At 44.2% G+C, this 16,196-nt stretch overlaps 1 protein-coding gene across 4 annotated transcripts in view; it reads left to right on the forward strand.

Moving 5' to 3' along the window:
* The window catches only part of chd7 (chromodomain helicase DNA binding protein 7), a 322,761-nt gene that overhangs the window by 233,222 nt on the left and 73,343 nt on the right, over positions 1 to 16,196 (forward strand). For all 4 annotated transcript variants that reach the window (XM_038809440.1, XM_038809439.1, XM_038809438.1 and 1 more), the window contains 6 exons: positions 7,374 to 7,584; positions 11,125 to 11,320; positions 11,428 to 11,595; positions 11,704 to 11,883; positions 12,040 to 12,150; positions 12,230 to 12,435. In XM_038809440.1, the coding sequence (XP_038665368.1) occupies positions 7,374 to 7,584; positions 11,125 to 11,320; positions 11,428 to 11,595; positions 11,704 to 11,883; positions 12,040 to 12,150; positions 12,230 to 12,435 (1,072 nt within the window). The remainder of the gene's footprint in view (positions 1 to 7,373; positions 7,585 to 11,124; positions 11,321 to 11,427; positions 11,596 to 11,703; positions 11,884 to 12,039; positions 12,151 to 12,229; positions 12,436 to 16,196) is intronic.

Here is a 16,196-nt window from a genome sequence, read left to right on the forward strand (position 1 = left end):
ATGGGTTTTTGCGATAATCACCAATGGTTTCATGATCATTAGACTTTTAATTCCAGGTTTTAATTGAATTCACAATTCACCAACTGCCGTGGTGATATTCGAACCCAGGTCCCCAGAGCATTACCCTGGATATCTGGATTATTAGTCCAGTGACCATACCACCACCTCTTCTTCGGTGGACATACTGGTTAGCTGTTCTTGAGTGTCCAACTCTCATTCGTTTTGAAGCTAAATGGACAGTTTAACTGTTGACAGTCCGACGGTGGAAACGTAGTCTGTCTATTTTTGGTACACAGGCTACTATCATTGTTTCCAAGCGTAGATGCCTTTCACCTTTTTTCCAGTAAAACAATCTGGGCCCCCTTTAATCTGTAACAATCCAACCACCCAGGCTTGCTGTCAGGCAGACTGCAGGACAGGTCACGTCATCCCCTTCAATTAAAGACACTGTTCCAAAAAGTAACAATCTTATAAACATCGTTATTGTAACAACTGAGAAGTGCACTCATAAGCACCATTTCATGTTCTCATGGTGCCCCCAAGTACCAATGAACTTTCAACTTCAGAATCAATTTTGACTTATGAAGGTAGATATGCCAGTCATTTTGCACACCGTAAGGATGAATGGTCAGTGACTTTGTTGATGATGGAGTTTTGAATATTGGTTGAATTACTGAAGAACTCCCTGATCTTCAGAAAATATGCCGAGAGTTGATATGCATCCAACCGAATGGTGAACAGGCCCTTGGTATAATATTTCACACAAAAATGTTGTTGCCACAAACAATGCACTGAAATTCCAGCCTAGTGTGGGCTTGAACCCACCACCTTAAAATAAAAACAAAAATTAGAAGTTGTTTCAACAGTTATGCAAACTGAATTGATGAGCAACATTGTCGAACTGTTTTTATTTGTTAATTGAAAGACTGAACCAAGGTATAAAAAGGATGTATCTCTATTAGAATTTTAAATCTTATAACCTATAAATCACACTACAGTAGTCCCCCTTTATAACGCGGGTGTTGGGGTCCAAGACAGCCACCCGCGTTGTATCCGAGCCGCGGATATCCATGATGGGGGTTTTAAATTTATTTAAAAATCTATGCTAGCGCTTCCCATTGTGAGTCTACGGGGGGCGGGGGGAGAGGTCAGACCCCCGTAGACTCACAATGGGAAGCGCTAGCATAGATTTTTAAATAAATTTAAAACCCCCATCGTGGATCCAATTAAAACAGTGTCAATTTCAGCGGCCGGCTCACTTTGATCCGGAGAGGGAAGCTGCTCTCACTGAAACAATCAGCCGGCCGCTGAAATTGACACTGCCCGCTGCTCTCTCCCTCCAATCCAACTTTTAAGTTTTAATGTTTCTGATTGGAGGGAGAGAGCAGCCGGCAGTGTCAATTTCAGCGGACGGCTCACTTTGATCCAGAGAGGGAAGCTGCTCTCTCACTGAAGCAATCAGCCGGCCGCTGAAATTGACACTGCCCGCTGCTCTCTCCCTCCAATCAGAAACATTAAAACTTAAAAGTTGGATTGGAGGGAGAGAGCAGTGGGCAGTGTCAATTTCAGCGGCCGGCTGATTGCTTCAGTGAGAGCAGCTTCCCTCTCCGGATCAAAGTGAGCCGGCCGCTGAAATTGACACAACCGACAGTTGGGGTCCATAAGCCCCCCCGCGGTATATCGCGAACCGCGGTATTGCGGAGGGCGGTATAACGGGGGACTACTGTATTTCCACGTGTGCGGCATCTCCCATTTTTGTCTGCCTCGTGTCCATTGCTACTAGAATGCTTTGCCATGTTTCTGAAAGTAAATCAAATCTTGAAGTTACAAACATTCTATTCACCTGGTTCCTGACCTTACCTTTTACAAACTCTTCAAGTTGTTCAAAATTCTTCAGCTTCACCTTGTTCTGCATAAGTAGCTCTCTCAAATCCCACTTCATCTTTGGGGGAATTGCACTAGTTAACTGTAGCCAATGCATAAGATGCAAAATCCCCATTCTCATACAGATCCCTCCATGGCCTTGATGCGCCCTATACAACAAAAACAAAAATGTTGGAAATACTCAGCAGATGAACATTCATCTGTGGAGAGTGAAACAGAATTAATGTTGCAGGTTGATGGCTTTTTGTCAGGACCCTATGCAACGTTTCTTGCTTTGTGCCCCATCCAATACCGTCACCTGACCTTCCTTCTCTTGCTTCAGTATTGCCAGAACATTCATCTCCATTTGGTGTATTCTCAAGAACTCTTGTTAAAACTCTCAATTTCTCTGACTCTCTCTTCACCCTTTTTAACCAAGTCTTGGTTCATCTTTCTCATTTCCTCTTGTATGAAACACCTTGGTATGGTTTTCCACTTTAATCAAGACAAATAAATGTTAAAGAATTCAAGAGGTAGAATTTAACTTTTGAAATTCTGTAATGTTTTGAATCATTCACATTGATTTACGTGGTGGAAAATTGACACTTGGGTCACAAAACCTACCAGAGAAATTGACATAAGTAGCATGAAATTTTAGATTTAGTTCCTTCAGGAAAAAGGCTGTGGTGTAGATATATTAGCTCAGTTGAACGTTGCAGAAAAATTGAAATGAATTGTAGCTTACCCAAAATTCATATGAAGATCCTATTATGTTTTGTATAACGATCAATTTCACAGTATTTTAATTCAAAACTTAGTATAGCGATTATTTTAAGTGAATAACCAGGGAATGGGCCTTTGGGACGGGGTGACTCCCTGAGACCGGTGTATGCAGGAACGGACTGCCATTGCCACAGCCTGCGAGGCAACCATCTTGCTGTTACCCCCACTGGCCACCCACCATGGCCTGTACTTGCGCGATGTGACACCGTGACAACATCTCCCCCCCCCCCCCCATGCCCAAAAAGCTGGGCGTCACCCATTGACAGGGCATCGTGCAGTCCACCCAAGGGCAACACAAGGACCATACCACTGGCATGGGTAGGGCCAACACCAATAATCCTTCCAGCAGGGATGGGTGCCTGTCAGCAGGAACAGACGCTAGGGCCAAATGCCCCCACAGTCTGGGCACCGACAGGGCCAGCAGTGCAGTGGGAGGGCAGAGCACTGTGGGAATGGCTGGTGGGTGGGTTCGGAGGGACACCCGGGGCCAGGGGGTGTAGTGCAGGCCAGAGCCACCATGCAACCCATTGGATCTGGCTGGGCATGGAGTAAGTATCATGCAAATATTTCTGCCTTTCACCCCCTGCAGGCAACAGCTATCTGAATCCAACCAGGAATTGTGGCCTTCATCCTGGCCACCGCAGTCCTGGGTGATGCACTGAGGCTCTACAAGCAGGAGCTGCTTAAAGGGAACCCTACAGCAACAGAGCTTGCCAACAGGAACTGGTGAGCCGCCTGCCCAACAGACTACAGAGGAGGTGGGAAGGAGGCGCCACAAGGCCTCGTGTACTAGCAGCACCTGTCATTCGAGGATCTGCCAGACCGGGCATGCCATTGAAGATTCCAGCTGAGCAGGGGGACTGTACGGCATGTTTGCCAAATTATTGAGCACCTGGAGCCGCTGGACTTTGAGGGGGGACACCCGCTCCCAGTGGCCGTGAAGGTGACAGTCGCCCTGACGTTTATGCCATGGGGCCCTTCCAGCTGCCGAGTGGGGACTTCTCTGAGATAACACAGATCTCGGTGCACATGTACTTCTGTGTCGACACAGAGGCCCTATATGCCCGGTCGACACAATATATCAAATTCAATGTGGACTGAGACCACCAGGATGCCCAGGCAGCGGGATTTGCCATCATCATCGGGATGGTCCAGCGAGTAATCGATGGTTTGCATATCACCTAACAAGCACCAGCTCATGATAGGCTGGTCTTCGCAAATCAAAATGGGTTCCACTCAAACATACAACTGGTGTTTAGGTGATTGGGGGAAGGCATAGGAGAGATGTCAGAGGTCGGTTCTTTACACACAGAGTGGTGGGTGCGTGGAATGCACTGCAAGCAGAGGTGGTGGAGTCTGAGTCATTAGGGACATTTAAGCGACTCTTGGACAAGCACATGGACAGCAGTAAATTGAAGAGGTGTAGGTTACGTTGGCCTTAGTTTATGATAAATGGTCGGCACAACATCGTGGGCCGAAGAGCCTGCACTGTGCCATACTGTTCTATGTTCTGTGGTGTGTGACCATGAGGGCTGGTTTAGCACAGTGGACTAAACAGCTGGCTTGTAATGCCAGCAGCACAGGTTCAATTCCTGTACCAGCCTCCCCGAACAGGTGCAGGAATGTGGCAACTAGGGGCTTTTCACAGTAAATTAATTGAAACCTACTTGTGACAATAAGCTATTATTATGAGCTACACATCATGCATGTCTGTGGCCGATACCCAGGCAGTGTGCATGACACCTTCATCCTGGCACACATGATTCCTGACAACTTTGAGATGCACTACCGGGTAAGGGGTTGGCTCTTGGACGACAAGGATTACCTGCAGCTGTCATGACTAATGACGCCTATCCGGAGGCCGCGGAGACATGCTACACCGACACTTATGTCGCAACGAGGGGCGTGATCGAGCGGTGCTTAGGCATTCTGTAGATGCAGTTCAGGTGCCTGGACCACTCTGGAGGGGCCCTCCATTATCATGATGCCTGCTGTATCCTTCACAACATCGCGCTTCTGAGGGTGACATGATGGAGGGGGTGAACAGCAGGCCTCGTCCAAAGAGGATGTGGGGGCTCGGGCAGGCACAGGAGCAACATGTGCGCCTAGGCCGGCGCACGGGGAACACCATAATTGGTTCCAGGTTTCCTGATTAGAGAATCAATAACCAATGGCATGGACACTCCGCCCCACCCTCACTGCTCGCCCTCCATGATTCTGACCTGCCGTTTGAGCCCTGGGTTGGCACTAACATTGGTCTCCATGGGATGGAGGATGATCTGTTCTGCGATGAGCTTTGGTGCTCTGCATCGTCTGATGTCTGACACCTGCCCACAGTTCACCTAGGTGATCCCAGCATGCAAACTGGCCATTCCATTACACGGTCCCATTGAACAGATGGGGTGGGGCAGGGAACCGAGACGGTGAGCTGTGGCTGAACTGGGGTCCTTGGCCCAAGTCCAAACCCAACGTCCCCTCATCTCACCTGCAGTCAGCCCAGCCCATCCCTCACACCCTTCTGACAGAGCAACAGGCTGGGTGCAACATTGTGACCAGATGTTTATTGTGGAACGGTGAACATTTCTGTACAGTTTTGTGCCATAGCCCCTCTATACTGTATGCTGCACCCATGCCAACTTAACTGGTGTTATTTTTCTGGCCTTACGGGCCGTAACACTGCATCTGGATGGGTCCCCAGGCAGTACATTAGGGGTGGAGGTGGCCTCCTGTGGTTCCCACCCTCTGAAATGGGTCCCCTTTGGCAGCCATCCTCTGGAGCGACAGAGCCTGGATAGGCCCAGTAGTTTCTTGGGTATCCAGATGGCATGGTGCCACCCTGTTCTGCCTGTCAGATGCCTTGGGGACAGGACGGAGGAGTCCGAGGCACTATGGTGTTCCAGCACCTCCCCTGAAGGAGTCACAGGCACGGGCCCCAATATCACCACCTCCCTCTGGGTGCCCAATTGAGCTACCCCCTGAGGCTCACCTGCCATCTGATGCTGCCATTGCTAGAGGACCGCACCCGACACAACCAGGATCTCGATGCCCACCGCTATGGAGCACAGGAGTGGGCCGCCACCCTCTGGGACGGCACCACATCCCACTGGGACTGGCTCAGATTGGCCAGTGCCTAGTCAATGCTACTGACCCCCTCAGCCATGACCCGCAGTGACTGGCCAGTTGGCTCTGGTACATGGCTGCCCTGTCCTGTGCTTTGGCCACTGACCCAGGCCATGGACACCTGACCCATGGCTGATCCTCTCCCCCTCCCCCCACCCCAAGGCCTCCACCGCGGCCGGCACCTGTGTGGTGTTGGCCTGGGTGGCTGGTTTGTCGTCTTCAACTGCACCTGCTGGCGCTGGATGGTCGCTGACAATCCCTCATGTTGTCCCTGGCTCTGTATCTGCACCATCGACGGCTAGTCTGGAGTCGGCCCAACCTCCGATTGTCCTCCCTCCACCTGATGTACTGTAGCACATGGTGCTGCACACCAGATAATGTCCAGGAGCCTCTTCAGTAATGTGCCCAACCGAGGTGAGTGTCTCTGGGATGGTGGAGGGATTTGGAGACAGATGTGACAAGAAATCTGTCGTTCCCGGACTGGTGCACTGGGATGTCTCGGGCTGTGGTTTGGGGGCTCACGTCACTGTTGGTTACTTCGTTGTCACAGTTATCCGCTTGGGTTTGGGGGTGGGGGATACCAGAAGGGTCCACCTCGTCACCAGGTGCTCCGGGGGGGGGGGGGGGGGGGGGGGGGGAGTGGGGGAGATAGAACAGGCAAAGTATTAAGCAGTCAGATGCATGCAGCATGGGGTGTTCAGCTGGTGGCCCCTGTGGCCAAAGCACCCGGCAATGTCAGCTGGTATGGTTGCTGGTATATGCTGCAGAGTGGGAGCACGCACATTGCTGGCAGGTGGGACCCAGTCCCCCTCCGGGGGGGCTGGTTTATGGGTGTGGGGTGGGAGTTGGTGCCAGGGGCATGGTGTTGCCTACTCGCCCCGAGGAGGTCATGCAGCTTTTTGGGACACTTTCTGTCTGTTCCTGGTGGTGGGGCTCACATCCTCTGCCACCTGTGCTCAGGCCTGGTGTACAGCAGCAAGTGGCAGCCTCCTTCCCAGCCTGGGGTACAGGGCAGCTTGCCTCTCCTCCACAGCATCCATCAAGGTCTCCAGCTCTGTGTCTACAAACCGGGTGCTGCTCTTCCTGCTGCCATCCTGTTGGCTGGGATGAGTGCATGTGGAGAGTGGAGTGCTAATTTGTGGTTGCAGCTCATCAGCCTCTCGAGTGCCAACCCTAGTGAATCGGACACCGTTTTCTATTGGAATCGCTAGAGTTCCATGTGGCGCCAGTGCTAGCGCATTAACGGTTCATGAATTGATCCTGGACCGGCGCCAATTTAGTTGTCGTAGATGTCCACCGATTCAGTTCTGGTGTTGACACTTAGTCTCTGAAATGGAGAATCCCGCCCAAAGTCTTTTTGATTTTCACTACCCGTTGACATGTTTACATCCACAGATTTTCTCCAGCTGTGAAACGTACATATGCTTAAATTAGTTGGGACTTTCAAATTACTTCCAATATAAGAGGAGAAAGAAGTAAAATAAGCTGGCTGTAAGTCATGGCATTGTAACAATTTTGTGTTTGGTTTTTTGATGTCTTAGAAGATTATAGACCTGACATGATTCAGACTTTGTGATGGTCTTGTTGTTCACTCTTGGTATATGTAGGTGCTGAAGAAAAGATTTTGGAGGAGTTTAAAGAAACACACAATCCTGAAACACCAGATTTTCAACTTCAGGCTATGATCCAAGCTGCTGGCAAGTTAGTACTGATTGACAAGTTACTGCCAAAACTAAAGGCTGGTGGCCACAAGGTGCTTATATTTTCCCAGATGGTGCGCTGTTTGGATATTCTTGAGGACTACCTCATTCAGCGAAGGTGAGGCCTGCATAAATCTATAAATAAAAATTAATTCTGCAAGGTAGAATAGTATACTACTGTGACAAGCCAGTATTTGAAGCAGAATAGTATGCGTTTGTATTCTATGTGAAGGCATGAAGACCAGATCTTAGCTAACCTGTTACGGTCCCATGGGATGTCGGGCAAATCAAAACAAATATGACTCTCTTTATCACTGCTAATTTTATAAATTAAGCATAAGCAGGTACCTTCATGTGACTGTTAGTCAGTCTAGAAACTGACAGAAGCAGGTGTCAGAGATGAGGGGATGGAGTTTTGATACTTGTCCAGGCGTGAGTGATGTCTCTTTTGGATAACAAAGCTTTTTCTGCTTTTGCTTCCATTGCTTTCGCATGCACATTCCCAGATCAGGCATGGTACTACAGTAGTGAGACATAAAAAACTTCTGCTTTGTTCCAACCAAAAATATGCCCTAACTCAACACCTTTAGTATCAACTTTTAAAATTGCAGACAAAACATTTTTTCTTATCAGGTGGCATTACAGAAAACCACTAAAAAGTCATGAAAAAACTTGAAGTATACAGAGATATTAAAAACCTATCAACGGGAATTTATTTTCCATAGATTAATATTTGCTCCAACTTATTAACTTCATGGTCTCTGAAATGAGAATGCCAATTTAGTGCAGGTTTATTGGTAGTTTTTACCCATGACATTTTGGCTGCAACAAACAGACCAAGCTAATCCGAATTCAATTCACTTTGGACTTTTATTCAAGTGCAAGAGAAAATCTTTATTAATGTACAGTATTCCAGAGATGAAAGAATTAACTATGCCACTACCATGTCCTTCCGTTTTTAGGATTAGGGCATTTAAGAGTAAACAACCGTGTTTAATTTCTATATCCACCCTATTTATAAAATAATTATACCGTTACAAATCAAATTCAATATACTGTTAAAATACTCTTAGACTAATAATTTGGCCAAAGTTTCTACAGCACATATTTGCACTGTGATGCTCCTCTGTGGTTTTAATTGGGCTACTAGGGAATGCTGTGTTAAGATGGTGTATCATGGAAAGGTCTACCTTCTGGCTTGTCATGGATACATCAACAGGTGGTTCAAATAATCTTCTCCCCCTCCCCCATAAAAAGGCAACAGCTATCCTCATACCTAACCAGGTATATTCTGGCATAGGTTTATGCAAGTTACTATTAATAGGTGTGCTCTTCTTAAATTGCACGCGATGAGGAGTAAAATAACATACTCTGCTTGCTGTTCGGTTTAAATGTGAGGATATGGTAAATATCCAAAGATTGTATAGCTATGACAATCATGAGAGGAAACATCCACACTCTGTGTTAGACAGGAGGAGACCAACGAATCCATCTAGGCCAGCATTTTTTCAAACTTCTTTTTCCCTAACCCATTTTTACCAGCTGGCCGACTTTTGGGACACTCGCCGGCCGATCATCGGGAGCCATGCCGCGTTGTCTTGCCCTTGCTGTAAAAGGAGAGCCTGTTTGGTCCTCACTATATCACTTGAATCAGGTTTAAAGAAGGAGAGGGAAATGTACATAGCAGGTGCTGACTTCAACCAGTTCCCTTGTGCCATTTTCATCTTTGCGACAATAGAAAATTCATCCTCGCACGTGTACGGCAATAGCAACAAAATGCTTGTTTTACTCGGCAGTGGATGCACTTGGGAGATGCTACTCCAGCATGCTGACAGTCTCATGGGCTTTTGCCGTGTTTTTAATGTGGTATCACAGGTCAGCTACAACAGCGTAGTCTTTTAATTTTGAGTCCGCTCTCATAACTGATTCTGGGGTCAACCTCAAATGAAACTTTTCATCCACCACTTCGCTTTCCGAACCTGAAACTTCTCTCATTTCCTAGTACTTCTCTGCATATAACACACATGGATTTTGCATCCTTAATTGCATTGGCACAATTGACAAAACGATCTGTCAAGAAATCATCTTTATACCTTTCTGTTCCCGAGTTAAGTTTCTTCTTTGTAGGCTGTTAACTAGAGGCCTGGAGCTCTGTCCAGAATTAACACTAGCACTACTCTGTCCTGCCATGGATTCTCCTGCGCAGCTCTCTCCAGCAGATTATGTTGTGAGATTCTGTCAGTAAGGATACTGCCTATTTGAGTCTCTGGCCATCTCTTACTGTAAGAAAATAATCCATTTTACCAGTCCTCTTGCCAGCAGCTGGAAAATGGAAGCAACTCTGCTTCATAATTTGGCGGCAAAAGCAGGTATATGTAGGGCGCATGACATCAGGTGCCGGGCACATTGGCCACCATTCTCAGTGTAAAATATGGCAGCGGCCTTTTGGTGCTTCTCCTGCCATGGGGGCCACCGCGGAAACGGCACAACTGATTGCTCTGCAACCCTCCCAACCCACCCATGACCCGCGCTTTGATAAAACCTGATTTTGAAATCTGGAGAATTCCTCTTAAGCCCTGTATGAACAAAATATCCAGAAGACCACAATAATCTTGATGTATGTTATAGTGTGCCTATTTATTGTATGATATGTTCTCTGATTCAGTCAGAAGCAAATCATATTCTCTCTTGAAGATAAACAGTGCATCAGTATTCATCTTGTGAGTTGTCAGCCTATTTACTGGCCTCATATTCTTTTGGTAACGAAGAACTGGTTAGCATCCAATCTAGTTTTGCTCTTTCATAACTTCTAAGTGTGATTCTTGGTTCTCTCTCATTGAAGTAAGTTGTTCATATAAACATAATCTCTTTTATAAACCTCAATCAAATTGGATGAGTCTGTACTTCTCTAAAGTAAACTCACCCAGCCATTAAAACCTATTTGGCAAGCTAAGGTTTTTTGAACTGGAAATCAGTCTAATATTCCTCCTCGAAGTCAACCTGAATTCAGGAACTGAATACAAATTGTGAAAGTTTAAAGATATCAGTTGTTACTTGGGCAGTGCAGAATGAGTTTGATGAAATGTTTAACTTGCAGAAGAAATTCAATGATGAGGAATTATGAAGTACTGAATGTAAAGGAAATGGGCTATAAGTACACTTTGCTTATCAAAATAATTAAAATTGAAAGACATCTTTGGGTGGTGGTAGACATGATTCTTAGCATGTGCACTGTGGAGCAGTAATCAACAAAGCATGCTTAAGTTTAGCCAACTTAATAGGGTACGAGTAGAGAATGTCATGTCAAAATAAATACGGCTTTGGCACAACTTACATGTGATACTTGTTTTGAAGGGTCACCAATATGGATGGAAAATTTTTCTAGTCTTGTAGCCAGCTCTTGGGAGAGCCAAATGGATGATTCCTGCTATTGGAAGGACTGAGGTCTTTCTGGGCGGCTGAGCTTCAATATGCTAAAACACATTTCTCATTGTAATTTACTTGGTGATCTGACTATGAGATAAATATTATGTACTAATGAACGAGCAAGGGTTTTCTGATTTTGGTCAATATTTGCACAAATCTGGCAAGGGAAAGCTTTCTACTGACTGAAAACAAATATGCTTTGAATTTTTTATTTCCAAAAATTGTTTTCCAGACATCTGTATGAGCGTATAGATGGCCGTGTGAGGGGAAATCTTCGACAGGCAGCAATCGATCGTTTCTCTAAACCTGACTCAGATCGTTTTGTTTTCTTGCTGTGCACTCGTGCTGGGGGTTTGGGGATTAACCTTACTGCTGCAGACACTTGTATCATCTTTGATTCTGATTGGAACCCACAAAATGACCTCCAGGTGAGATTAGTTAGTTTTAAATTAACTTATTTTCAGTTATGTTTATGGAGAGTGCAGTAATTTAAAATAAGATGCTGCCGCCTATTTAAGATTTTTCTATCCCACAGGCTCAGGCTCGATGTCACAGAATTGGGCAAAGCAAAGCAGTGAAAGTATATAGGTTAATAACCAGGAACTCTTATGAAAGAGAGATGTTTGATAAGGCAAGTCTGAAACTTGGACTGGACAAAGCTGTTCTGCAGTCCATGAGTGGAAGAGAAAATAGTGCTAATGGGGTATGTGTATTTGTACATACTGTGGTCAACTCAAATTAAGCAGATTGATCTGGATTTTTAGTTTATAAATGAATGGCACTTAATATTAAAATTGTACAAAATATTCAGGTTCAGCAGCTATCTAAGAAGGAGATTGAGGATCTTCTTAGAAAAGGAGCATATGGGGCACTGATGGATGAAGAGGATGAAGGGTCAAAATTCTGTGAAGAAGATATTGACCAGATTCTCTTGAGGCGTACTCACACAATTACTATAGAATCTGAAGGAAAGGGTTCCACTTTTGCAAAGGTAAATATAGTTATTTACAAGCATGTATACATTTTGATGTCTTATGTACACTAATGAACTCCACATTCAAGATATCTGATAACAGTCTTTTATGAAATCAATCATGCAAGATTCACCTAACCAATGATATTTTTGTTTGTGTATAAATCTCTTTAGGCCAGCTTTGTAGCTTCTGGGAATAGGACCGATATTTCCCTTGATGATCCCAATTTTTGGCAGAAGTGGGCAAAGAAAGCTGAATTGGATATTGATGCGATAAATGGAAGGGTAAGCAATATGTTGTCATGTGTATTATGTTCAAAGCATATAAATGTGTTTTTGCTCATGTGTACTTCCTCTATTTTAGAACAATTTGGTGATTGATACACCAAGAATAAGAAAACAGACAAGACACTACAATGCTATTAAAGAAGATGAACTAATGGAATTTTCAGATTTGGAAAGCGATTCTGAAGAAAAGACTGGAAAACCCCTCCGCAGACCACAAGATAGGTCCCACGGTTATCCAAGGACTGAGTGTTTTAGAGTAGAAAAGAACCTGTTGGTGTATGGGTGAGTAAATAGTAGAATACATTAGTGTAAATTTTGTGGTAACTCTCATGTTGTACATTATTTTCCAACCATAAATTTATTGAGAACCAACAAAATCTGCTTCAAAGACTTTGATGCTTTACTTAAAGCAAGGTAACTAGGAGTTCAATCAACTGTTTGTCCTGATCTCCACTTTCTTCTGAAGACCCAGTTGAAATTTTAAATTGAATGTGTAAATTTGAATCTCTTATTCTGTGATGTGTTGCTCTAGTTCATTTTCATCAAAGATTTTCTATGGTTGAAAAAATTTCATTTTATCCTGTTAAACTCAAATCTGGCATATATGTATAATGCTGTTCCATCCTCAAATTGAGTGGTTCACTATATACATTTTCTTATGTTGGATTACTTTTTAGCCATTTACAGGACAACTGCCACTTTGGCTGGTTTATATGGTGTGTAATTGAGTATCATAGCATTAGGGCATGGGCGACACAGTGGCACAATGGTTAGCACTGTTGCTTCGCAGCACCAGGGTCACGGGTTCGATTCCCGGCTTGGGTCACTGTCTGTGTGGAGTCTGCACATTCTCCCTGTGTCTATGTGGGTTTCTTCCAGTGCTCTGGTTTCCTCTCTCGCTTGCGAAAGACGTGCTTGTTAGGTGAATTGGACTTTCTGAATTCTCCCTCCCTCCCGAACTGGCGCCGGAATGTGGCGACTGGGGACTTTTCGCATTGCAGTGTTAATGTAAGCCTACTTGTGACAATAATAAAGATTATTATTATTAGGGGCGTGGTTGAGTAGAGCAGGCACGGAGACTGCTCATGAGTCTATGGATGAGCTATACTTCACTTGTTTGCTTCTACAGTTTGCCAGTTTCATGTACTTGAAGTGCATTTAATACTCTTTTAAAATTTCAAGTACCCAATTATTTCTTTCCAAATAAGGGGCAATTTAGCTTGGCCAACCTACCTAACATACACATCTTGGGGTTGTGGGGGTAAGACCCACGCAGAAAACGAAGAGAATGTATAAACTCCACACGGGCGGTGACCCAGGGCCGGGATCGAACCTGGGTCCTTGGCACCGTGATACAGCAGTGCTCACAACTGTGCCACCACTGATAAAACGTAGCACCGTGTTAAAATTCCCTCTATTGTCCTGGTCTTCCAAATATACTGCAAAATATAGTGATCTACACATGTATGGCAGAACCAGATGGGCCTGTGCTCTTAACATGAGCTACATATTTGAAGCCAAGCTCTTCCTCTTTTCGCCTCTCTCTAATTCCTGTTCCCCACTTTCTCACTCTCGACCTTTCATTTAATCATATGAGAATATGAAAAAAAACAGCAGTTTCATTGTACCCTGTCCCATTTAGTTGTGATGCCTTTTGTGTATCATGGTGCCGACACAAAGCTGAAATTTTATGGAATTACTGAGTGACAAATCCCCGGAGCCAGTTGGGTTCCACCTGAGAATTTTAAAAGAAGTAGAAAAGAACATTTGGCGATGCCCTTAAAACCTTCCAAAGTGTTCTCAATTTGGAAAGCATTCCAATGTATGTGATTCCTTGTTTAAGAAAGGTAAAAGAGAAAAGTCAAGGAATAACAGACCAGTTAGCCTAACATTTGTTGCAAATTTGCTGGAGATTATAATGCTATGGTGACTGAACAGCTTAAAGTTTCAGCTGAACAGAGAGAATCTGAATGGATTTGTGGAGGGTAGGTCATGACTAACGAACCTGATTTAAAAAGGTGACTAAAGGAATGTACAAATGAATGTCTATGGATAATATTTGTATGGATTTCCACAGGGCATTTGATAAAGTCACTTGTTAGCTACAGTTGAAGCCCATGAATTGAAGGAAAATTATTAACCTGGTTAGGAAACTGGCGGATGAGTGGAGACAGATATGACTAGTGTCATCCCACAAGCATCTGTGTTGGGGCTTTAACTATTCACTGTATTTATGAACTGTATAATGATGGTATACAAAACCACAATCATATTTGATACCACGATCAGTAGCATTGTAAGCAGTATAGAATGAAATGTAAAATTGCAGAGATATTTATAGATTAAGTGAATAGGCAAATCTTGGCAAATGATTTCAATGTAGGAAAATGTGAGCTGATCTACTTTGTACTTGAAGATAGAATGGTGCAAACCTAGAAACAGTGGAGGTACAAACTTGGGGATCAAAGTACACATGATTAAAATGTTATCAATAGATACATAAAATAATCAAAAGGAGTAATGGAATGCTGGCTTTTACATTGAGACCGAGAATATGAGGGGTTGGAAGTAGTGTTTCAATTGTACCATTCTGGAGTACTGTGAGCAGTTCTGGCCACCACACATTTGTAAGTACATGAACCTTTGAGGGAGTGCAGCCTAGATTTACTGGAATATCTGGACCAAAAGGGCTAAGCCACAAGGAGAGACTACGCAACATAGAGTTGTACTCCCTGAAATTTAGAAAGTTAAGGGCTGATTTGATGGCACATATCAAGAAATCAGGTTGGGAGAAACTTTTGCTTCTAGTTGGGGAATTTGAGACAGGGGCACAGTCAAAAAATTATAGCAAGATATTACAGGAGATAAACTAGAAAATACTCCCTCATGTCGAGGGTGGTAGAAACAATTAATTCTGGATTATTTGTTGACTTTAAAACTGAGATAGATTTTTGTTTGTCAGAGGTGGTAAGGAATATGGGGCAATGATAGTTAAATCGAGTTAGGTCACAGATCAGCATGATCTAATTGAATGGCAGAACAGGCTCAGGGAACTCAATGGCTTAGTCCTGTATTCCATGTAATCTGCTGGGAGAGGAAAAAACCGATAAACTAACTGAAGGAACAAAATCTGGTGTTAAACTAGCTATCAGCCTTGTGCGCCTCTGCACCCTTTTTAGAAAGCTTCAGTATCCCACAAAGGCTGGTGCTGTATTCTAGCTGAGTCTTGTGCAAAGACAAACTGGTAAGTTTTTTGTTTTGTAGTGAATTGACCTGTGAATACAGACCAAAGTGAGGTTTGCTTCAGCTATAGCTTCACAGCATTAGTCATGAATCATGCTTGCTTGGACAGGTAGGCAGTGAGAACTTGCTGAGTAGCGGGGGTGCCTGTGTGAATTAGGAGACCAAGAAATGGAGAAGAACATCTCCATGAACAGGAGGATTGAAAAGCTTCGGTATCACTGTGACAATAATTGAAACAACATGAAAAATAATTTAACAATCTAATTTAGCACAAATCCCTACATATGCCCACAAAAATGTTTCTTTACGTTGAGAAATAATTCCTTCCATTCTTGCCATAATCTCCCAATTATTCACTTTGTTAGATGTACCTGCAGTTTCTGACATTAGATAAAAGCAATTCACTGCGGATGCTGGAATCTGAAACAAAAACAGAAAATACTGGACAATTGCTGCAGGTCTGACAGTATCTGTGGACGTTAGCTGCCTTCTCTCTTCACAGATTCTGACCAGGCTGCTGCGATTGTCCAGTATTTTCTGTTTGTGTTTCTGACATACATACCTATGCCAAACCACACTGTATAATTATGTTTCTGGGCTGTTTTAAAGCTTGGCAGTTTTTTTATAGCTAAGATGAGTGGATGGGTTCAGAGTGAGAGGTAGAGTCTGGTTTCATCCAACCCCCAAAACTGAAGAAAAATTGGAGCAGGAAGGACAATGCAATAAATAAAAGAATCATATGCAACATGTGTTCATACACGGGGCTAGAAGAAAATGGTAAAAGTGGGATAATGCATGGT

Source organism: Scyliorhinus canicula, chromosome 10 (genome assembly GCF_902713615.1).
Source record: "Scyliorhinus canicula chromosome 10, sScyCan1.1, whole genome shotgun sequence".
NCBI classification, from domain to species: domain Eukaryota; kingdom Metazoa; phylum Chordata; class Chondrichthyes; order Carcharhiniformes; family Scyliorhinidae; genus Scyliorhinus; species Scyliorhinus canicula.